At 37.9% G+C, this 25,086-nt stretch overlaps 1 protein-coding gene across 2 annotated transcripts in view; it reads right to left on the bottom strand.

The window, feature by feature from the left end:
- The window catches only part of DOCK2 (dedicator of cytokinesis 2), a 160,518-nt gene that overhangs the window by 113,042 nt on the left and 22,390 nt on the right, over nt 1-25,086 (bottom strand). For both annotated transcript variants that reach the window (XM_059859952.1, XM_059859953.1), the window contains 11 exons: nt 23,359-23,457; nt 21,885-21,957; nt 21,706-21,809; nt 19,407-19,590; nt 19,207-19,304; nt 18,262-18,351; nt 17,912-18,012; nt 15,339-15,473; nt 12,998-13,106; nt 6,570-6,640; nt 6,181-6,287 (listed from right to left, as the gene is read on the bottom strand). In XM_059859952.1, the coding sequence (XP_059715935.1) occupies nt 6,181-6,287; nt 6,570-6,640; nt 12,998-13,106; nt 15,339-15,473; nt 17,912-18,012; nt 18,262-18,351; nt 19,207-19,304; nt 19,407-19,590; nt 21,706-21,809; nt 21,885-21,957; nt 23,359-23,457 (1,171 nt within the window). The remainder of the gene's footprint in view (nt 1-6,180; nt 6,288-6,569; nt 6,641-12,997; nt 13,107-15,338; nt 15,474-17,911; nt 18,013-18,261; nt 18,352-19,206; nt 19,305-19,406; nt 19,591-21,705; nt 21,810-21,884; nt 21,958-23,358; nt 23,458-25,086) is intronic.

Raw genomic sequence — 25,086 nt, 5'->3', positions numbered from 1 at the left:
ATATCAACAAAAACTAGCAACAATATTCAATTTGTGAAATGAAACCAAGTGTTCCACAGGTAAAACTCAGTAATGTACACGAGTTGGGAAATCAGTGTGGTTGGGGGTGTGTGCAAGTACTTCTCTTGTTTAAACAGTAATTGAATAGAAAGAGTTCTTCAGTGAGGAAAAAAAATTGCTACAGTCTCAGCATTTCTCTTGGCATCTGGCAAATTAACCCCTGGTGCTAACATATGTCTGTTGCTGCTGTTCTTCCAAAATCAGCAAGTGGTTTGCATATGCTGAACATGCAGCAGCTGTGTCTGGAGCCACAGCAAGCACAGGGCCTGCATTTCCAGCCAAGACAAACCCAATTCCCACCCTGCCAGTGACCATCTGTGTGCCCTACTTAGAGCTCCTGATCTTTGGGGTGATCTTTGTGCTGCAGCACAAACCCCTCTGCAGGGCTGGACCATGAGGGAATGCAATGTCCAAGGCACCACTGTCAAACACACACATTTCATCGTGTGTTGAAGCACTTTATATTCATTTCTCACCAATAAAAACCAGTTCTCTCAAGGCTATTCATTTGCAAGTTTCATCATAATGGTGAGGCCTCAGCTTTCTTCACAGAGAGCAGCAGGCACAAATTTCCCAAGGATTTTTTGCTGGGGAAGGCAGTGAGAACCTCAGAGCAGAAGAAAAAACAATTCTTATCTCTATTCAGTGCTCCTGCTGTTTTGCACATGTGGAATGTGTTATAGAGATTGCTTACAGAGAGTGATTTAGTTCATTAGACGCAGGTGAAAGTTGTTTTGAGGGATTAGCCAATCACTCAAAGCTGTGTCCTGGCTGTCTCAGACACTCAGGGGTTTTCTTTAGTATTCTTATAGTATCTCTTTAGAATAGTTATGATGTAGTATTAGTGTAATACAGTATGGTTTTAATAAAGCAATTGTTCAACTTTCTGAATCACGGAGTCAGATGCCAATCATTCTCTGTGTTGGGGGCTCCCTGCATTTGATATAATTTCAGTAAATATTCCAGGTCCAGCTTAGAATAAACATTTAGCTCCAAATACTGTAAACTCACCAACACTAACTACAATAAAAACTCCATGTGATTTATGAACAGCTATATCTTAATTTGTTATTTTCTCAGAAACAGAAAGATGGTGGGAGAATTTTGGCAGTAAGTTTCCTAAAAATAAACAAATGAAACAGTAACTCCTGAAAAGTAGTTTTACATAGAAATTAAACAATTCTAACAAAAACTCTTCACAACAGGGAGAGAATAATCCATTACATCCTACTAAACAGAGTGACAGATATGACAGGAGACAACTTCTTACAGCATAAAAGAGACTCTAAAATCCCATTAGAGGTATTTATATGAGACAAGGCAACCATTTGTCACTTTGACATTTTAAAATAATAAAATATCAAATGATCTAAAAGCAAAGTGTCAAAAATTAAGCAGATTTCTTGCCCTCTGACCAAAAATACTTATTATTTTCTAAAGACAAAACTGTATGAAAGTCTGCTCATACATCCTGTTAGAACATTCCTAAATGCCATGGTCAAAGTGCACAAGCAGTGGAAAGCATCCATCATCCTGCACTCAGCCCCTCAAACACCTGCACCCCCATAACCTCTCCAAGCTTTATAGTTGCAGAGTGGGAACAAGAAATCAATGCCTCTCCAAAAAATGGCAATGTAATTTAAAGGCTTCTAAAAGTGCTTTAGTGCTGCAAGGCCTTTGAAGATCAATTACAGCAGAGGTGCACGGGACCATTTCCTATCTGATGAAAGCACTCCATGGGTTTACAGTGGAAATTTTGAATGCCTGGGAATACCCAGCAATAAATTCAGTTTACCCTCAGGGTTTCCAGCTTCAGGTTCATGTGTGATTTATTTAATAAAGCCAAATTTCACTGACATAAAAAAAAATTTTTTAAAACCCTTTCCCATGTTTTCACAAGTCTGTTTCTTTAGAAAATTCTGTGAATATCAATGGGTCAAAGAATAGAAATGCCAGTATATGCAATCCAATTGAATTATAAAGATAACACCTCTGGGAATGGATGTAAATTAATTGAACAACTGCAATGAACTACCTGGAAAGAGACTAAAGTCTGGAGGAAAAATGGATAAACGGAAACATACCAAATTAATAGACTTCACTGTAATTAGCAGTGTAGTTAAATATATTCTATATTCATGGCAGAAAAAAAATACTACCTGTTCTAGATAAATGTGAACTTTAGTTAATGATACTGTTGGCAATCTTACCTTAATTATCGTGCTGCATCCTATTCTGAGATAGCCTACATGTGCTTTCATTCTTGTTAATGACCTTCCAGCTCATTGAGTGCAGTAATGAATCAGGAGGTGGCTACACCTCACACACACTTGGTTCTCTACCCAATTAATTTGAAAATCAATTGTATTTAATGTACAGCAAAAAAGGCACCATTAGAATCTTCTATTTTAAGCCATGGCAATGTAAATGAAAAAAGATTTGTTTGCTATTTACCGTGCACAGTATTGCAACAGCATGGTACAGAAATGTTTCCTACACTATAATATTATTAATAATATAATATATATATTATAATAATGTAATAATATTACATAATATCTTATATAATGATATAGATACTTAATTGTGTATTGGTCTTTTCACATTCTTCAGTGCCTGCACTTAAATATGATGTGGACTATGGTATTATATATAGTATATTTTTATATATATATATATATATAGGTATATATATATAGAGAGAGAGAGAGAGAATATGTATATATACACACACTATATATATATATATATATATACACACACACACACAGAGTATATATACTATATTTCCCTATATATACTATATTACCCCATGGGTAATTACAGTGTTAATGTTGAAAACAAAACATAAATGCAAATAATCAAAAATATCATATAGATTTTAAAAAACCCTATAATTATTAAAAGGATAAATTTCTGCCATTAGTAATGTAGGGGCAGCTGGGTGAAAGGAAAGGTGTAAAAATCATTACCAAACAGAGAAACTCCAGTATTAAATACCCTAAAGGATACTTGGGTGACTGAGGCAATAGGAGCATTGTTAACTGGCCATTCTGTGTTAGAGCAATGGCAACTTCATGGAATGGTCTCAGGAAAAGGAAAATATATTTGCAAGAATCTGTTTGGGCCTGACCAGGTTGCACCAAGAATGGTGTAAAGGTATGTCTGCTGCTCCAGTAAGAAAAAATAAAATAGAAAAGTAAAGTTGTAAGTTTCAGGAAGTTTAAATTCTAAAATAATGACGATTCTAAATCCTACATTACCAGCAAGGAGCTGTTTTATTGTGTCACTTCATCAAACTACTGACACGCAAACTTTTAAATGAATATTTTCTATTTAGCAAAAATATTCTCTTGTTAGTACTGTCATAAAATAAGTCATGACACTGCTAAAACAATATGTCATGATTAAGCTAAAACAAACAGAGTAGATTTTAGTTTCATTTTAAAATGCCAGCAACTTGATTTCTCTATTTTGGGCAAGTGTTTCTTCAGATAATTTCTCTTGTTTTAATCTAATACATGAAAAAAAATTCAATCAATTTCTCCAGACTCCTCTAAAAGGAGCACAGCTAAGTATTGCTATATAATTATATACTAAGCATTACTATATTAAGTAACACAATAAAAATATTTTAAGGTAGATCTTGCACATGCAATCCCCACAAGCACATAAACAAGCAGTAAATTTTTACATATTATGTAGTGGATACACTTTGGCTGCCAATTACAAGTGCATGTTTGTATCACAATACCCAGATATTGAGGATAAAGGTGAAACAGCAGGGCTGGCAAATCAATCCAGTGTGATTTGCTGCCTTCATGCTCTCAGCTGTGGGGTTCTGCTGTCAAGTGTCTGATGTTAGCAAAAAATAGTGGAGAGCTTTTGGGCAATACATTTTTTTTAATCTACAAATTTAAGACTAAAAGAATCCACTAACTACCTGTCAGGGAAAAATTAAAATGTATTAATTATCTGGTCAGCATTATGCAAAACCCACCATTTATTGGTTTTATAAAAGGTCCCCAGAATTAGAAATCCTCCTAGCAAAATTTCTTATTCATTATTACCTAAAAAATACAGAAACAGAAACTGTGTCCTCTTTTTAGAATTCACAATGCATCCTGAGGTAGACATATCCCACGACAGACCAGCTATTTATTTCAAGACATCAGACAAGCTGCATTTACAAGCAACCAGCAATCTATTATTATTATTTATCTGCAGTAGTAAAAGCTTTAGAGAGTATCTTGCATTAACAGACCTCAGCTAAAGGAAGGGCCTGTTAAACACATGAAACAAGCACCACACTAAGAAGGTTATAATGAAAGATTCTTAGGAATCCAAATCTCACTCTTTTCTCTTCTGGAACACGCAGAGGGGTGGAAGAAGGAGTTGTAGGATGTACACTAGTGAATAGAACTGTGAAGCACAGTTATTGTATGTTCAACTGTTTTCCTTCTGAATATTTATTAGGATTTATTCTTTATTATACAAGCCTGGGATCTGCTGTCCTAACCATCACTCCTGATCGGTGAAACAATAACAACTGAGCTTCTTTAAAGAACAACTATTGAACCAAAACCAAAAGTTTATAGCTTACACCTAATTTCTCAGTATTAAACACAGGGTAGCTGACTGAAATCTGGTAAGATCAAGAGTTCAGGAGAGTGCCTTATTTATACCCAAGAGTCTTTCACTCTTGTGAAAGGATATTTCTCCTTCTGGTCTAAATTCTGCTCACCACGAGCAGCACAGATAAAACTGAGTCTGGCACTTTTGATTTTAGAAGCAGCAGCAGTAAAGGCACCTCATACTCCAATGATATATCAGACTCTGTTTGTAAAACAGAAATGAAGTCAACTACCACAGCAAACTGGGAATGCAGGACTAGAACTGTTTGAAAATAAATTAGAATCTGCTCTTAATAGTTTAGATCAGTGTTTGGAGATGATGCAGCTACTTGTGTTTCACCAATCAAAGCAAACGTGAATTCACACATAGCTTTAAAAAATCTCAGCTGTTGACCATGAAACTATTAACATAAAGATAGGTTAAAATATTACTGAATTTAGTCTAAACATTACAACCACCTACACTATTTTCTTGACTTTTTTTCTCAGGAAATCAACCATGGCCTTGAAACATAGCAGACACAGCCAGTTATTGTTAAAGCTGATAATATACAATTCAGTCTCAATGGAATACAACACAGGTCTGAAAATAAAGTGGAATTTTTATCTGTCCTGGCTAGTTAGAACTGCATCACTCTCCTGGCAACTCAGAATGAGGTGAGCAAAGCAATCCTCTCTCAATCTACTCGCACACAGCACTATTTGCAAGCCACTGTTGTACTGTCAAGTTCCTGGAATCATTATCTCTAAGCTGTCAGAAATTGGAACTCGTCTGAGGAGTCCGTGTGCCTTTCAGGTTCTGAAGGTTATCTACACAGCAAAAAGGTGCAGAGAGAGAAACAACCATCCAGTCCACAGGAGAGGAGTCAGAACACTTGACACTGAGATGAAACTAATCATGTAAAACTTGGCTGCTCTGATAGGATTTCTTCAGCAAAAATTCATTTCTCATGATAATATGAAGGAAAACTGAGCACAATGGTGATAAAGGCATTTCAGTATCATTAACACTCCTGAGAGTTGACAAAGACACTAAGTTCTGGTAGAGGCTGAGAAGCATTGTAATTCCTGTAAGTGGAAATGCTGCATTGCAGCTCAGTGCACCACAGCACAGATATTTTTTTGCCCTCCTCCCAGGTAGAAGCCTTATTGAACATCTGTGTTCACAGGTTTCACTTTCTGTTCCTATTCCATTATAGACTTTAAAATGGATTGAAAGGGTATATAGCTCACTCACCTAACCACTATAACATCAGAGAACCACACAAAACTGTTCCTCTGAGCCCACCTGTTCCTTGCTCTAGGCCAGCAATCACACTTTGTACATCCTGTGGAAAGAGCTGAATCCCCTCCAGAGCCCAGGCTCCTGGCATTCACACTCTTTCACTATTTGTTTCACTCCATTTCAAATGTGAATTGCACAACATGTAAGTCACTGAAAGTTTTCACACATTTATTCAAAGCCTCAGAGGCATTTTGTATTTACCTTGTTTTTTAAAGAGGTTGCTGCGTACAATTTCCTTCATGGACTGCACTTTCTGCTTCTGCAGTTTCACTGGTGGAATGCAAGTGTAAAATTCATATAGCAGTTGGCTGCATGAAAAGGAAAAATGTCATAAATACCATACAGATGAATTCATCAGGTGTTAATAAGGACAGAGACAAAGAGCAAAATATCACATATTTCTAAACATTTATTACTTTTTAAGATTTAAATTTATTTATATATCACGAGTATTGACAAATGACCAGTAACAAACATATCCAGGGACCCACCAGCGTCTTTATCAGTAGGAACTGGTGTAGCTTTGTGGAACTAAACTGATCTACAAGAATTAATTGCTGACACCTAGGAAATGTTCAAGAGTGACTCACCTCAGTAATTTGGCATCAAAAACCATTTCAACATCGTGAAGAACTGATGGGATGTACTTCAAGGCAGCAACCTGCATTGACAGACAGATCATGTTAATCCTGTGTGTTTTTACATGCACATGAGCAGCACAGAGCACACCACTGAGACACAAAACAAACTGATAGACTCGGACTTCTTTCCCCAGACTGAAATTTTACACCACATTTGAATAAATTTCATCACAGAGCTGCATATGCTGAGGATATACAGAGGAACTTAACTACCATAGTTCCGAGTGGATCTGACTCCTTTGTGAGAGTTAGACCAACCCAAGCACTGAAAGGGTCCAGGCTTTGTAGATTATCTCCTTGCAGACCACTAAAAGTGTCACTATGATGCAAATAAGTAAACCAAGCACTGATCAAAGCAGGAGCTGTACCAATTGCATCCTAGAAATGTGCCATGCAGGAGGCAGAAGTTGGGGAGCAGTCACCCACCCACCCTGATGCCACCCTTCCAGAACAGATGAAAAGGGGTGTCATGTCCCTACTAAACCATCTGCAGCCAAGCTGTGGGGTGGTTTAGCTCCTCCTATCAGTTCCTGTTTTGACAGCATAGAGGCATAATCAAACCTTACCCTGACAAGTAGGAGACAAGTTACTCTTCTTACATGGACAAGAAAACTTCAGCAGGCAATTTCAGGCTCAAAATCCCCACTAACACTTAAGGCTAATGTACATAAAAACTTACTCGCAGTATTTTACTTCACTGTGCAGCTTTAGGGTGTAAATTCCTACTAACGTTTTTCTAGAAACTAAACCACAGTGATGTGAAGCCTTCTAGTACTCATCTATCTGATAGAAGCCTATCTAGGTTCAATATTTCTCTTACCTGTACACAGCAAGCTCCCTGTTAAAAACTTAGTCTCTTTCTTGAGAGAAGGGGGTTTAGAATGAAGACAATCAGAGCACAGCTTTCTTTGGCTCTGTTTTAGACCTTTTAAACACAATTAAGCTATAATTTTATTTGTATGAGCTTCCACTGCAGTAGCCAATTAAAACAAAACAACCAAAAAACGAATTATGTCTTGATTGAAAAAGAGAGCTTAGTCTGCAGCATGAGTGAATACAGTATTTCAAAGAGACTCAGTGCTGGCTTATGATGACTTCAGATAAAGTCATTCTCCTGCAGATCTCATCCCGCACTCATACACAAATCTAGAAAGGTTAAAGGAGTGTTTAAAACCTGTTGCAACTTCAGCAAAGAGATTGTACCTTCTACTGATCCTGGGGAATCCCTGGGCTATTTAAAGCACCCAAACAAACACCTGTGTTGGCTGGAAACTGCCTCCAGCTTTAATTCAAACAGGTGCTGCTCCTTGGTTTTCAAGCAACAGATACTGCATGAAGAGACTGCACAGCAGCATCTGAATTTCATTTTACAGCACTTCACAGGTACTGTGAAGTATGTTTGATAAAAGATAGAGCCACCAAAATATTTCAAGCAGTACTTCACTGACACCTGGGCTATTGTGCTTTGCCTTTCACACATTCCCTGTTCTACACTTGCACAGGAGGGAAGGATAGAGATGCAGCTTCTCTGCAGACCCACAGTTCCAGCTGAAGTACAATAATGAATATATCCCCTGCATTATTTTAGACTCCCAAGTTTCATTTGCAATAATTGCTTCAAATGATGCACTATGGACACAATTGAGCACTGCCCTTTAATGAAGTCATAAAAATCTCCTAGTCAGCAGTACAAGATGTTCTGCATTCTTCAAACCTTAAGAGATTAGTTTTTTAAGCAGGATACAGATAAACCCACAGCACTGCAGAAAATTATTTCTTACATATACAATGTACAGTTAAATTTATTTTAACCTTTACTCCTGACCAAGCTTATTTTTAACTGCCCTCTTTTTGCAGCATTACATTATACATATTCATGAAATTAGAGTACCCATGAGATGAAAAGCACATTCGAAGAAATCACTGGTGCTCTGTTTCTTAATCTAATTTTACTTGCCATCAAGGCAACTTTAAGAAGTTACTGTGCCCTCCCCCTTTGTCCACCACAAGCAAAGCATCACTATCAGGACCTTTATAGGCTTATTCTCTCATAAGAAAAATGTACTGAGATGCATAAAGTCCTTAGCTGCAGCAGTAGGGTGGATCAAAATTGCATGGAGAAGAATGAGAGAAAGGCAGCAGCTTCATATTCCATTATTTTTCATATTTTTCAATGCCACAGACAATTTCATTTTCTATGTTTCAATGACCTTGAGAACATGTCATCTGAGGTTTCTGAAAGCACGCACAGCACAGGGAGCTGTGTTTTCTCAAATCAGTGCCTAGGAGTGAGCTGGGGAGAGCTGACATTTGCAGCAGACAAGACCATCTGTAGGTCAAACGTGGTGTGTCAGCTGGGGAACAGAGCAGTTGGGAAAGGAGCAGGGTCATGATTTGTAAATTAAGGTTGGGCCCAAGCTGGTCAATGAAAGGGCACACTCACAGATTACAAATCACAAGTCAACGGTAGGACAATTTAAAGAACATATATTCTGAAATTTAAAAATCATTCATTCCATTTTATTCCCCAGAAATAGAGTGTGATTTAAACAGACACAAAACACATCCACTAAAAATGATGTTTTTTCCCCTGAGTGCTCAGACAAAGGATATAAGGTATTGATACCTCTCCTATTCCCAAGCCTCCCTTCACCAAACCTTTTGCAGTTTCTGGAGACTGATTTCCAGGTTTCCAGATTTCAAGGATTCTCTACCCCAGAAGTACAGTCTTCATGAAAAAAATCTCTCTAAAATCTACAAAAGTCATCAGTAATGGCTACAGAAGAGCAACTGACAAATGCAACCAAGCTGTAACATCATCCCTACCAAAATAAATTAAAGAAAGGTTTACATCTAGTGCCTAGAAAGCCCTAGCACTGTAAGGTCAGTGTAATTATGAACTAATTGTTTTAAATAATTACAAGAAAAATCTGGTTAAAAAACTCTTAAAAGGAGGAATCCTTACTCTACAGCTGCACCTTGATTCTTGTACTGGTGAAATAAAACCACTCCAACCTCCAGGAGGAGGGAGCCTTACAAAGCACCATGGCAGGACCTGCACCCAGGCCACCCTGCAGCTCAGATGGTTCCTCTTAAACATCAGCACTGTAGGAATATTGAAAATATATTCCTAATTGTAGTTTAATTACTTCATGCAATGCTGAAGTTGAGAAGCATTCTGTCTTCATCTTTAAACAAAAAAGATAACTTGACCAACTGTAGAAGTATTTTTTAAAAAAAGGCTAATGTGAATTAATATGTACATTTCCAGTATGCCAACAATAAATTAACAATTCAGTCTTCAGCTGTTCAAAGCTTATATAAACAGTACTCAAAACAGAACCAGATATCTGCCCTTCCCAAAGCTCAGGCACTAGAGTAAGACAAAACCTCAACCCACTTCAGTCAGCCTTAGAACAAGGACTGAAAAGAGATTTTTTACTTTTTGTAAATGTATACAGCATTTAACAGATCAGGAAGTAAGATATCACTCAGTAGATAAAGTTAAATTGACACAATAAAGTGCTTCTGGCACAGAGGAGGCTGCTCCATATTTTTTTTATAAAAAATCCTTTCCTGAGTGAATTAATTTTCCATGCAAGTCTGAGTGTGATTCTATCAGTAAAAACAACTGGGAAATTACTACTGGCTAAAATACTGGGTTCCAAATTAAAAAAAAAAAAAAAAAAAAATAGCAGAGCTCAAGAAACTTCAGGTTTCAAAATAATTCTTTAAATCATCTACAGTTAAACCCCATAGGCATGTGGACAAACAAGGATGAAATAAGAGTTAAAAATTCTCATTCAAAGCCTCTGCATACGAGTTCAAGTTTCAATATCCTGAAAACCCAATTTAACTTTCTTCAGGGCTCCTAAAACTTTCTTCTCTGATATCTACAGACCATAATCTACTTGAACACATTCAATTGATCCTACCAATCTATGTTCCACTTATCAATGATAATTCCAAGTGTGACAGATTTAAGCCAGTTTTAGTATTCTGATGGTTCCTGTATTTTTCCAACAGCCTCTCTGAACTTCCCTCTCTGGGTACACCAACTGTAACATCCATGGAGTCCCACGTGTCTGTAGAATCACTGAATAACCACCTGTCCCTTACTCTGCAAAGTTAATTTGTACTACTACAACATCCATCACTGTCATCTCAAATTCCCCTAGGGAAATCAGTGTTGGATTTCAGCAGAGACAGATTTATGAATTTCTTTCTACTACTTTCTCCTCCCTCTCAGCAGAAATTATCTCTGTTTTCTGGCCTGCATCCACCTAACAGAGCAGGAGTCTCAAGTGTCAGCACTGGAGTCTTCTCCAAGCAGGCACAGAAATACTGCTCCCTGTGAAAGCTGGGGCTGCCTATGGAGTTCATTATCAAGTGGAGGGAATGTTGATTTTATATTTTTGCCCCCATTAAACTTATTTCCAGCAACCAGCACTAAACTACTGAGCAGCTGGACACTGCTCATTCCATGCCTCTCCTATCAGAATTTTGTAACATTGATACAGTAGTTTTTATTTACTGTATGTGAAACAATCTCTTTGTAGGCTTCTCTCAGAGACACAGCTGTATGAGTCATTAGTATTTGGAACAAGAACAAAGTTATGATGTAAACCAGTATTTCACATCTGCCATGAAAGGTTCCTGCTAAAAAGAAAAATTTCAGTACCTTATGCAGATTTAGAGATCCAAAAGCCCACCAGTGCTTCAGGATTATGAATAAATAGGGCCCATTTTGAACTGATGGCACTCATTAGAAATCAAAAATGTTGATTTTCAGTATGGTATTGATCAAAGCATGACTGTTTAATAACTAGTCTGTTTATGAAATACACTACTGTGCTCTTTAAAATTAATGTAGATTTCTTTCCTTTAGTCCTCCTCAGAGATGTTCAGCTCTGTTTTCAGGGTTCTGCTGTTTCTGAGGAACACCAACCGAGATGCCATGAATGTTTGCCAGTCAGGTACAGCCCTGGGAGCTGGCATTAAACATGGGAAGATGGAAATGAGGGTAGGCACAGTCACAACTCCTCAGTCCATGCAATGCTGTGGTGCCACTGGCACTTCAACCTCCTCTGAAGCACTCCCAGCAGCCTTTCAGGGGCACCACTGCCCCTTGCACACCCAGAAATTGTTAAGAAGTTTTCTGTGAGCCTTTCTTGTCACTCTCAAGAAGAAAGTGTCCTGCTGATCAGAGGAGACACAGATGGACAGTCCCACAGAGCCCCTCTGAGATCAGGCAGGGCAGAATGCAGGGATGTGACACACTCTCCCCAAAGAGCACCAAACCCTCCAAGAGCTCTTTCTTTATTAGTACAAGCACCCTAAGAGCAAACATTATTACATAAACTCTTCCAGTATTATTTAAAGATGCTTTTTTTTTTTCTTCAGAAGATTCTGTTTCCCATGCAGTGTTCAAATGTATAAACTATTCCCAGGAAGGCCTCTACAGAATTATCAAGTACCAGAGAATCTGATTGATTTTTAAATGCACTTAGAATATTACTGTAACCATGGCATTATATAATTAACTTGGTATTTACTTTCTCAGCTCTTTTGCAGTTGCATGTTAAACACTCTATGCAAAGTGTCAGCTGATACAAATCTCAACATCAGCCACCTCAGTTTTTATTCAACACAGGCTTTTTCATGGGTTTCCACTTCTAATCTAAGTGATATCAAAAGGAACAAAACACAAAACCAGAGGAAAACTCAAGCCCAATGCATACAATGAGTTTTTAATAAAGAATGTATGAAGCATCAATATTGCAGCTGGCTAATAAATCTTCTACATTTTACAGGAAATTCTGATAGTTTTTCTCTTAATATAGCACTGCAAATTATTTGATATTAGTGATGTTAACAGCTTCTTTTTTTTTTTTTTCTCATTTTCTTTAAAACCTTAGATTCTGAAGTGTTAGAATAACTGAGATTGACATGAATGGCAAAAAAATTCCTTTTTAAACAATTTAACTCCCAAAGATTGAGACCATAAAATTTATTTTCCCAACTAAGATGGTGAAATCCCTGTTTAGCATTATCTGGAGAAACTCAAGAATTAAACATTCAGGTCCCAGGAGGCTTCATGTCATTAGATTGCTTGAAATATTCCAACATCTGTGCCTTGGCTCTTTCCTTGACTACATTCACAGAATTTCTGTAAGTGTATCTTGTCCTGACCTTTTCAAACTAGACTCCAATTTATCAGATAACCTGCCCTTCCAACAGAGGGGAATTACAAAAAGACATATTGGATATATTTCCTGAATGTCTTTTCCTTGATTTAAAAAGAACAAAAATAAAAAGCCCATGTACAAAAACCATATAAAAAACCAAATCCAACTGGTTTCCAAGAACATACCAACCTGCAACAAAATGGCAGTTTTATGCTGGCTTTTCATCAGGTTGTTGATGGATTCAAAGAGTCTCCTCATTGATTCTTCAAATTCTGTTTGTTCTTTGCCTTCATATAATCTATTGAGAGATGCATTAGGTTATCCTTTCAGGTTTCATTCTCCCAAATGCAACAGATTTAACATTAAATATATATTTCAGAATCTGATCCAATATGTACATAGATATTTCTCCAATGGGTTATAACTGCTACTCACTGTATCATGTGGGATTCTTCAGTTTGAACACTACAATAAACACTTTCAATTGTTTTAAAAGCCTCTAAACCATGACACCTCCCAGACTGGAGCTTATATAAATCATTTTATTTTCAAAGTAAGTTATATGCAAAAAAAAAAAAAAAAAAATTGTTTTGTTTTTTTTCCCCACTACAACTGAGCTACTCCTGGATATTTTTCACAAATTATGACAATTTCTGTCTTCTGCTGCTGTTGCCACTTTTTCCAAGAGCTATTTTTACTGGCCCCATTAACCAGTCTGCTTTTTGAAAAAAGTCTCTATTTGACACTTAGAAGTTTAAAAGTGCATTTAAATTGAGCTCACTCCATTATTTCTCCATTCCCTGTTCTAAAGTTTGAATCCCTCAGATTATCCCTTCTGTATTGTTCATGCTGGCTGGTAGTACTAAACACTGCCTACATAAAAAGTAAAAACACTGGTGACATGTGAAATTAGTTATGTGAAACAGCTGTCAAGAGTTAAAGAAAAGCAAGCTAAGAAAAAAGCCAAGATGACAAGAGAACCCTGAAATGGGAGTGGAATACTGTGAGCTGAGTGTTGCATCTTCTGCTCCATCAGAAGAGAAAAATCTCTTTTTAAAGTTATGTATTGCAGTGTCATTTGATTTTCTTTTCAATCTGAAATATTAGACTGCCTACAATAATAATAATTGTTCAGTGAATTTAGAGTTTAGATAATGAATTTAGACCTCTAGATAAGTAGGAGTAGATAATGTGTAGTTGATCACCTGAATGTGCAACACATTGCAATAACCTAATTTATGACAGATTGTCCAATGAACACCTTAAGCTGAAAGATAACGTAAAGGATTAAAATGAGGACCAAAGTTCTCCCTGAGACAAACCCCTTCTGCTTTCTGACCCTCATCCAGACAAGAACTTTTCCATAATCCTCTACACAATGTTTCCTTCCTCAAAACTCTAATATACCCTTCTGCCATGACACCCATGATAGAAAATATAAGATAAAGTTGTATTCTGCTCTCCTGAGCACCATCTCCATCCTTGTACAGCTTTACACCATGTTTACCTGTATCCATCTATAAGTAGTAAATTCCTAGAGACAGTAATATTTCTAAGGTACAGTCCATAGCAGCAAATTCCTTCTGAATCTGGTAATTCAACCAAAACATGCTAATCCAGTGAGTAAACTTAACTTTAAAAAACTATAAATCTACATGGATTTATTTTTTTTAATGGACAGTGGAATATCAGAGCAAAATTGTATCAGAGCACCCACTGAGGATAAGACAGCTAGAACAGAACCTTCCTGCTGTGGTGAATGGCAGTCACAAACACAAACCCAAGCACTCACTCTCCCTGCAGGGCTGAGTCTGCCCTGCCTGACCTCTGCCCCTGCAATCCTTCAGCCACAGAGCAAAGGGAAATCACAACAAGCTGGAGGGGCAAACCAGCTCAGGGTAAATGGAGCAAGGTGAAGCAGAAAGCAATTGAGGAAGTGGGTCTGTGGTATATGAGGAGAGTACAGTTACCTGTGTGTAATTTTTCTCCTTTCACTTTTCATTTCCTTCGCTCTCTCCTCCTCCTTTCCCCTAAACCTGAACACCACTTGTAAACACCACACCTCAGTTTGCCTGAGCTGCACATCCAGTCCATGGAGTCCTCCCTGTAAATTCCTCACTCTGTAAATTCAGAGTGACCATGGCTGCTGCAGTGGCACTGCTCTGTGCACAGTCTGAGGGGCTGAACACAGTGTTCCCAAGGACAAGTCTCCAGCCTCCAGCCATCTGTTGAGACGTTTGGCCATCCACTGGTCTTAGGCCAAGCCACCTGACACAAAGAATAATCACCCTTTGAAACCTGCTGCTATTACTAAATACATCTCTGGAACTTACACTGAGAATCAGAAAGCAGATTTATGAATATTCCCTCTACAAAACATATCTCAGCATTATTTGTATTTTAAAGCAGTTGCCAGCTTTATTTGTAAAAATAAAAATCAGCTCTGTTCTAGAACCAACTTCTTCTGTTTCTCAACTCTTCTATGTCTGATATTAGACAGCTAATTAAATGGTAATATCTGAGTACTTACTGGGAAAATAATGTCCTTGATCTAACAATGAACTTGAAAACATATTCCAGGGCTTTCAGAGTTCTGAGGATAGGTTCACATTGCTCCCCTCGGCTGGAAGTATCCAAGTATGTCTTCAGAACACTCATTAATTTCCTGAAGTTTAAAAACATTTTTAAAAATAATTTTCATCATTACTTTTTAATTACCTTCTTTGGCAGCTCTAAATATATGTTCATGCTTGGTCAAACACGTACAAGAAAACAGACTGAGTGTATTTCTGGATTTATGTTGCACAAATTCTGTCAGTGTAAACAAATGAGTAACAAATTCTTAGCTGCACAAGCAAGAGAGAAATCTGAAATTCCAGAAGAGCAGCATGACTTTACACAATTCTGGAAGCACCTTTATAGAAGTTTGTAATACACAAGCACAAGGTATCACAAAATATTCCTTCTGCCTACCTCCACTGAGCAGTGATTAAACAGCACTGCATGCTCTAATTAACAGCATGTAAATATTACATGTAAATAAAGCAGTACACAACAACATCTGCTTAAATTATTTATTTTATTTAAACACTTCCTTACTCTGCATCTAAAACAAACTTTTTCTAAAGACACAGCTTGCTACAAAAGAGCAGAACTTCATCCTAAACTAAGTCCCTTAATTTGCAGTTATAGAATCATTTTAATTAAAGCAAAACTAATGATGCAATTTTGATCTTAATGCAGCCATATGAACTAAGATAAGGGTGGTTGGAGTTTTTTTCCTATGTCTCTACAAAAATGGAGACCTGCTGCCCCCTGCCCTAAACAAACCAAGCCAACAACCAGCTCTCTGTGTAACTAATATACATCCCCAACCTAACTCACATTTCAGAATCAAAATGCTGTGCTTTCAGCCTCTCAGCCTCCTGGGCATGACATCCAGTGTGTGTTTCCATTTGCACCTTTTTGCAGCTTCTCTGAGTTGGAACAATATTGATCCAACTTGTATGTAGGGGTAGTGCATGTTAAGCCCTCTCAGAGCTCTCTAAAATCCAGGAGAAAGGATGACTCAACAGGAACTGAATAAATAGGTAACAGTTTGGCCAACCAACCATATCACAACATGCTTATAATATGTCTGGGACACAGCATTTCCTTCCTAGTCAGGAGTTAGGCCATACACACACAGTTGTTTATTTCATAAATGATTCTGGGACCAGAGTAAATCTTCCATGATGTGCATTGAATCAATAGTGCCAAGAAAACACATGATGTGGGGAATGATCATGAACATTATTATTTTGCCTCTACTACATTGATTAAGTCATCAGATACTCTCAGCCAGGTAAGTCTTAAAAATATTTTATGCAAGTAAGGCTGTCCTGAGAGGTTCTGTACCTTTCCTTTTCTTCTTTCACAGTACTATAAAGCATTAAATTACATGTGCTTATTACTGATGGAGTGAGAGAGGATTGAAGAAGAGCACGTAGTTGGTGCTTGAGCCCACTTCAACTTTACTGAGGTGTGAGAAAGGACTGATTTTGCACTGCTGCCTCTCAACACTAGGAAACTCATGGTCTACTGGATGATTTTTGTGACATTTAGTGTTGAGTTAGAACTGAAATTCAACACAGACACTGGAGGTTAGCCCCAGCTATTCCAAACCTCCAGTTCAGGTCTTCCCTGTACTATCCATATTCCAAATTAAAGTTCTGCTTCAATCTGCCACTCCATTAAGCTGCCAGAATGAGACATCAGGTAGATTAAAAACCCGCATCCATCCTCTTAGAGCACATCCCAGAGATCTGCACCAGCTGAAGATGTTACCTTCCTTCATAATTCAGTCATTTTATCCTACCATCATCTGCAAAACATATTCGAAATAAAGCAGGAATCCAAGATTAAATTTGGTGTATAACATTTCTGTACAGTTTTTACTCTTTTCAATGAGTCCATGTCTTCCCATCTGGGTGTTGTGTAGAAGCTCCAAAAGTTGAAAACCAATAAATAAATAAAAAATCCACAACAAATTCATCCATTGGCGTGACCATGTAACAAATACTAAAACTCCATTTCACAGCAGGACACGTAACAAATACCAAAATTCCAGCTCACTGCACTGAACCCCTCCTGACACAACATCAGACTAAAATGCATATGAAGACTTGACAGCTCCCAAACAATTCTTTTCCCTTTGAGTTTGCTTGATGTGAAAAATAAATATGGAAACCTATGTAAATGGGCTAAGGAGAGCCTCAAGTCCTCACCTGAGACATTTCTACTTAAGGCAAGGGATACAAATGGAGAGGCTTCACAACAAAGCATCTTTAGATAAATTTGACAGGATACAGGTGAAATGCTCAGACACAGCAAAATCCAGGTGATAGAAAACAAATGCCCAAGCATCATTTAACCCCAAATCATTTGCTTTGGGTTCATTAATTCCACTTATAATCAAATATGTTTCAGAGGCAGATAAGCAAACAGCAGCATCAAAACAACAGTCACCATAAATTACATCCGAAAAGTCACAAGCAGAATTTACTTCTTTTACGTGATGGTGGAGGTTTAGGAAAGAAGAGAAAGAAGAGAAAATAAACTTACTTGTATGCCAAGGTTGCACTAAAGTGCTGCTGGATGTATGCTTCCAAAACAGTGTTAAAGTGCTGAAACTTACGGTCTGCAATGAGCCCTATGATATAGATCTAAACAGACAGAGACACAATAAGCCAGAGTCACATTGCAAACTTAAATATTCACTTTCTGAAAACATTTCTGGCAATTTACTATTTAAGTTTTTTAAAAAAAAATTGATTTTCAGTCAATGAGTAATATTCCTCTGTTCTATAGAGACTTTAAGACTAATTCTCTGAAGTGCAAAACTTGATAGTTTGTTCAAAATTCTAAGATTCTTTTCTTAGACAAATAAATTTGTCTAAGATGCTGATTCTTACCAGTGCATCAAAGACAAGGATGTCATACTCATTGCTATGGGAATGTTCCATCATGATGTTAAACAGGGCATCCAATGTATCCTGGAGAAACTAGAGAACATGAAAAGACAAACTGATAACCAATTCAATGTGAAAACCTTACAGGAAAATTTTCTGATAGCAGATCTGGCTTCCCTCAAGTTAGAATGTTACTACCTTTACTGAAGCATCAATTAAATTGAGAAAACATTTCCAAGGGTTTAGGCTCTAGTAGCTTTAGTTTTAAAAACCTGCATCCTCAGACACAAGCAATAAATAATACATGCTTAGCTCAAAGCTTATGGAAAAGATAAAAATATTATATAAATGACAAAACTTGTTAAAACAAGGCTCCTTAGTGACACAGATTAGTGGTTGCTATTTTCACAGATACATGTTGATTAAAAAGACTTTTCCTGCTTCTGTGGTCTGATTCAAATTCTGCTCTAAATCAAAGAAAAGTTTCTCAGTGACTTGGGACACAAATCATTGGTTAAAAAAATCCACTCCTCTTTCTTCCTATTTTTTTATTTAATTATTATTCGTTCTCTCCAGAGACAGCCAACAAAAGTAATAGTATATGCTATTTTACAAAATAATAACAACTTTTATTCCTATACTCATTAAGTTAAGAAAGTGCTTTGTTGGGAACATAACACTTCGTGGATTTAATATCAACACGTAAATCTTCATATCCTAATAATAATCTTGGAATTCTCCCAGCCCAACAAGAGGCAATAACAGAGACCTGAAATTAAAAAGTAGGAGCAAAGCTGGCCAGCCCTGTGAAGGATCCTGCCCAGCTGTTGGCCTTCTTGCTCCCTCTAATGAAGAGTTGTGCTCATGTCCTTTGCAAACTAACAAAGGCATTATGCATGAAGGGGCCTGAAGAAAAACTCTTATTAAAATAAGGATTTAAGGACTTACCTTCACTACTTCCTCTCCATCCACAATCTTCAGCTTTTCCAGGTTTTCCTGGAGCAGCTCTGGCTTCATGCGCCACTTCAGGAGACCCAGCAAGCCCACTAATGGAAAATGAATGGACAGACATTAAAATTTAACATCTGACTTATCAATTTGTGCAAAGGTTTTCTTTCTAAACTCCCAGCTGTTTAGAAGGTACATACCATTCTGAGTTAACTTTGTGGAACAAACAAGAGTTGAAATGTAAAATGAATCTCTGGAGCTGACTGAAAGCCCCCCAACAATGCTTGAGCTCCTGACTAAGGTTGCTCCCTTGTTTTCCGTGTGCACACGTGTAGAAGGCAATGTCAAATAAGCACCAGCATCCTCCATTTTTTTACTGTCCCCCTGAAAAACAACACACCATTCATTACATATTTCACACCCCTGGATTTAAAATTAGACTTATGTTGTAGTTTTGTACAAGAGAAACTGAGGGGCAGGAAGGGACTTTGAGGGGTGACACCCCACACAAAGTAAAAGCAAGAGCCAATGTCTCATTGAAATGCCAGTGGGTGTGGAACACTGCTGAATATTGAGCATCACCTTGAAGACTGTACACAAGACAACATGATTATATTGTCTGCCCACAACTTAAAAGCAGAAAGCAGGACTGAGAAAGGAAAGAATAGCAGCACTATTTTGGTATCCTCATTATAACTTTGTGCCTGGACCTTGAACATAAAAGATCAGGGCATGGTAAGATTAGATTTTAAATCAGACAGTATGCTGCAGTAACTAAATGACATAGAACATGTACTTTTCAGTAGAAGGAACAGTACAAAACCAGAGAGCCAACAGAGATTTTTCCCTCCTCTCTTTCATCAACTTCTGTTCCACAACCCCACAGATTTTCTGGGTCTTGTCTTAGGATTCCCCAGACAGGAAAGAAGTTTTAGACAAAGACGATATAAATAATGCTCCTCACTGTTTAAAGAACACAGTGTTTCTTTAACAAAACTCCAGAAAATTTCCCTGATGATGATGCCACTTAAAACTACAACACTGTGACAAGATATGACTCAACAGCAGACCTTTAGTCTACAAATGTGGATGAACAAGGAGCTGCAAAAAACATGATCTAGAAAGACATTTTCAAGTTTTGCAGTTTTATCTGATTCAGTGACTGCAGAGGTGCAGTTTCTGCTTTGTACCAAAGAGGTAAAGCTGAAAATTGACTATAAGAGACCTAGACAGACAAGAAGCAAGACCTTTATACAGCAAAACACACAGCAGCAGCAACATCTATGATTGTATCAGGCTTGCTAAATAATTACTTCCCAAATTTGTGGAAGCAAAATAAACTCTTGACTTCTTTCTTTTGTAACAAGTCAGACAGACAATGGGAAAAAGAGAAAGTTTTGACCCAAAAGTCTCTCAAAAGGATCCAATGCCTAAAAACAGTTTAAACGTAGCAGTTTTCAAATTACTTACTTTGAGAGGCCAGGTGTATGACTGCTTTAAACACTTACAGCTTACAATTACTGTTTTTAATACTAGAATAGGCAAGCATATGTCAGAAAATCTGTCTGTTTCTCACAACCATAAAGTAGGTCAACTCCATTTAGCATTTCTCATCCATGCTGTCACTTCAAAAAAATTACTGAGCTGATGCAGAAATGAATTAGGTGGAATTTCACAACCAACATTAACCACACAGTCCACAGTTTTCCGTCTAGTCTCAATATTTTAAATGATAGTTTCAATGAAGAGAAGATAAATAACTTTATGCTGCCATTAATCTCTTTGGCTTGCCTAAGCAACTTGATTTAGTTGCATGCATCTCACTTGGTATTAATGATACAGCAAACTTGTTTACTGAGAAGAGTGCTGAGAAATAACTTAGTGTCCTTTGTACTGGAAGTGATTTCTGGTTCTTAGGCCCTGCTAGACACCATTCTCCAAGAGGGCAAATAAAACAAAAGTCTAAACATTTTCCCTGCTTCCTTCACAAAGTTAAAGGTGCTATTTCCAGCCAGGGCAAACTAAAGCTATTCTTCACAACCAAAACCAAATTGCTGAAACTTTCAATTTTGTACCTGAGGAACTACACAGCAGTTTAAAACAAGCATTTTCCTAAGACTGCATTCCCAGATTATTCATGAGATAAAGATTCCAAGTGGATCAAACACTTTCCATATCCAGCAAGAAGAATGGTACCCACCCAAGTACAGAGCTGCAGCACAACTTTCTCTATGCTACAGAAGGCCAAAATACCGGCAAAAAAGAGGAATCATCTCTCACTGTGCTTGGATAACATTTTTTAGTCATTAAAATTCAGAGCAATATTTACTGACAATGGAACAGGGTACACCTTTCCAATTTGTTCAGATGGAAAACACAGTATCAACTTTGATAGAATGATAAAATCAATCTAGCACTAAGCAAATACACAATGCAGTCAAAGGCAACAGTGTGAGAAAAGATGTCTTGTGAATGAAAGAGAGAAATCTGAGCCCATACCTTTAGGACTAACAAATCGTGGATGCCATCGTGGAGAGTTGTTCCATCCTCCTTCATTAGTCTTACATAGGCCATTGCAAAATTCTTCTCTCCCTTATCTTTAGCTGCAAAGCAAAAGATTTTGGGTTGACTACCCATCAATGAATTAGAATTCCCTAAAGTAAGAATTCCCTACTTACACTCCTGAGTCGACCTGTGCCTGAACACGAAGCGCAGATGGATCCTCTGCATGTCCTCAATGGGGACTGCTACCTTTGGTAAAATCAGAACATAGTGAGGAGAGTTATGGGGTGGTTCCACATGTAATGAGCCCCCATTTTAGAATAAATAAGCCCCACTTCTTCTGTTTCCATAGTGCCTTTCACAGGCCATTTCAAAATGGTAAGCCTGATCACAGAAGTGAAGTGAGGGCTGGTAAGCAATGATCTGTTAGACTGTGAGCAAAGTCTGGCACCAGCAAAGAAATGAAGCCCAGAACCCAGAGTTAATGCACACAGGTGCTAGAAAACAATCACAGTGCAGTCCTACTGCTCACCCTTTTGACCATAGAAAATTAAACACCTCTGCACTATGCAACTCCCACATTTCATATGTAGAAATTGTCAACCAATTAATTAAACAGGTGAAAAGGGTATGAAAATTCCAGCAAAATAAATTGATGATATTTTAGTGATTAAATTTAGTGTAAAGCCTTGAGGAGAATCACAGGAACTTGCAAATGCTTTATTCTTAAAGCAGCATACTTCAGGTCAAACATGCAACAAAAAAGCCCAGCTGTGTAATGGAAAGAACAATTTTTCATATTATCAAGATTATAGTTCTAAAAGTATAGGGACTTGCACACCTTTGTGTGCATTCACAACTTCCCTTCACAAATCTTACTGAACAATGCCCTAATATTAATGATGCTTTCCAACAGGATCTGTTGTTAGTGATCCTATACTCAAGATTTAATTATGGAATAATTTTTACAAGGAACTAGTACAATAAGCAATAAACAGAATGGGTCACTGTTTTCAAAACAACAAATAAACTTCTGATTGAAATGACACTTCCATTCCCTCCCTGTCCTTCACCACCACAGGTAACACACCTTAAGGTAATAATTGCAAGCTGGTCATACATGGCTATTTTGTCTTAAAGCAAGCAAGCCTGTCACAGTTTGTAAGAACGATTTTTGGCAGCTTCTGGGCATATTCCAATCATGGACATTGAAGCTTGATTAGGTAATTATTAGTGTGTCTCTAAAGAGAAGAAAGACAGCTTTTTCTTTTTGGAATCAGAAGAGGGGGTTGGTGTTTTCATTTGGGTTTTGGCTTGGTCTTGTTTGGTTTTTAATTGAAACTCCTCATCTCCATTGTTTCACCAAAATAGAACAAATGCAATATTTCATTTTTGATGAGCCCTGTTAGGACATAAGGTTATCTAAGATGATCTCATTTGTTTTGCTGAACAAAACCTACACATCACTTTCTAGGCCAAATTTCAAGCCTCAGTGACCATGTATCTCTAATAACTGATGTATGACTAAGGCATCATGCTTCAGCTGTAGTCAGGGACAAGATGGTTTTTGGAGGAAGCTAATGCTGTACAACCTGTCTGTATGAGGCATTAAGAAATAAAAAAATAAAGTGGGAAGTTTCCACGCCATACCTTCAGCGTCTCCATCCATCGCGGCTGCTTGACCTGGTAGTAAACAACAGATCTGTACTCGCTCACGGGTTTGTCCCCAGCTCCCAGGCACACAGCATTCTTACAAAAGGAGGCAACAAACACTGCTTAGTGCCTCACTCATTTGGGTACATTTTGGAGCAATTTTATTAACTGGAGCATTTTAATTAACTTGAGCAAAACCAAAAAGTCCCCAGAGAGCCTGCCCTGAGTGCCGAGCTGGGAGTTCCCGGCCCGGGGACGCGGCCTCCCCTCATGGGCCGCGCTCCCCTCACGGCGGGGTTGATTTGGGTATGGCAGCACCCAAAGGTAAATAATTGTGACAGCACCAACAGAGGGGAAGCATTAATGTGAAGACACTGCATTCTCCAAGCCTCTGAACACAATGGAAATCAACGTTTACCACAATCTATGGGTACAGCCAGTGTTATTGCATTTTACAGGGGTCACACCCAGTGGGCTCTAGGAGATGTGTGAAGAACATAAAATCGACTTGATTTCTCCATCTGATGAATTTAAGTAACCCACATGTCATCTCAATTAGTAGAAGACATACAAAATGAAAAAAAAATTAAAATCTAGCTTCATTATTCTGTTTATGTCTCCATTTATTTTTAAATACTTTCTTCCAGCATAGTCTCAGAAGTTCCAGGCCACACACCAGAGGCGACTTCCAAACTGGATGTTGTAGAGGCACCAACAATAAACAATTAGAATTTCCCATTCTTTAACAACTATCTGAACTGGGACAGAGCCAAGTGAAAGATCTGATCAGCTTCAAAACTTGTGGTTTTCCTTAGTGATTCTGTGACGACTTGGCCTGCATCTGTCTGCTCTGGCTGCCTGCAGCTGAGCTGCACATGCAGAGTAAAAGTTACTGCTGGCCAGGGAGGCACCAAGATCCTGATACCTGCCAGACATGAAACCAAAGTCCCTGAAGGAAGAAAACATTAAATTCTCTGCTGAAGGCACAGATTCAACTAATCCAATCCATGCTGCACTAACTGCTGCAAAGGCGCAATAATCCTGCTGAAAATCCAGTGACCCTTAAAAGCCTGTTTCAAACACCAGGATGCCCTGTGACCAGAAGGCTGTGATGCTGGTACCTGAAGATGATCTGTATGGTCTGGTCAGAGGGATTTAACTGCAGAAAGCAATGTCTCATCTGCCTGAGCAGAGATTTTTCAAGGTTTATGCACCTATTTGTTTGTCACCTCCGTGACATTCACTTGGAACAAAAGTCCTGTTCCTTGTAACAGTAAATCAAGGGCTAGCTCTGCAACTGGAACTAGTTTGATACCTGAACAGAACCAACCAGTTTCCTCTGTAGTAAACATATTCCTGTTATGAGAAATATTGATATAAATTCATGGGTTTGAAAGTCTGTTGGTTTGGGGTATCTTTACAGGCTAAAAGGAAAAACCAGTCACTTCTGCTAATACTTGCATTCAACAGCATTTCAATTACCTCCTCAAAATTGTTGCTTAAATATATCCATTAAGGCCTATTACCCAAAGAAAGCATTTTCATCTTTCATGACATTTCATCTCAAAGACAATGAGACAAATTCACTTTCTCCTAAGATTTGCAGAAATTCTGTATCTGCAGAACTGAGCATGCATAATATTGGAATGCAAGATTTAGTGCATGGTAATACGTTTATTTCTCTAAGGAATATTTTTGTTTATATGTGATTAGACAGAATACAGA

This window comes from Haemorhous mexicanus, chromosome 15 (genome assembly GCF_027477595.1).
Source record: "Haemorhous mexicanus isolate bHaeMex1 chromosome 15, bHaeMex1.pri, whole genome shotgun sequence".
In the NCBI taxonomy this organism is placed as follows: domain Eukaryota; kingdom Metazoa; phylum Chordata; class Aves; order Passeriformes; family Fringillidae; genus Haemorhous; species Haemorhous mexicanus.
This window is presented reverse-complemented; position numbering and strand designations above follow the sequence as displayed.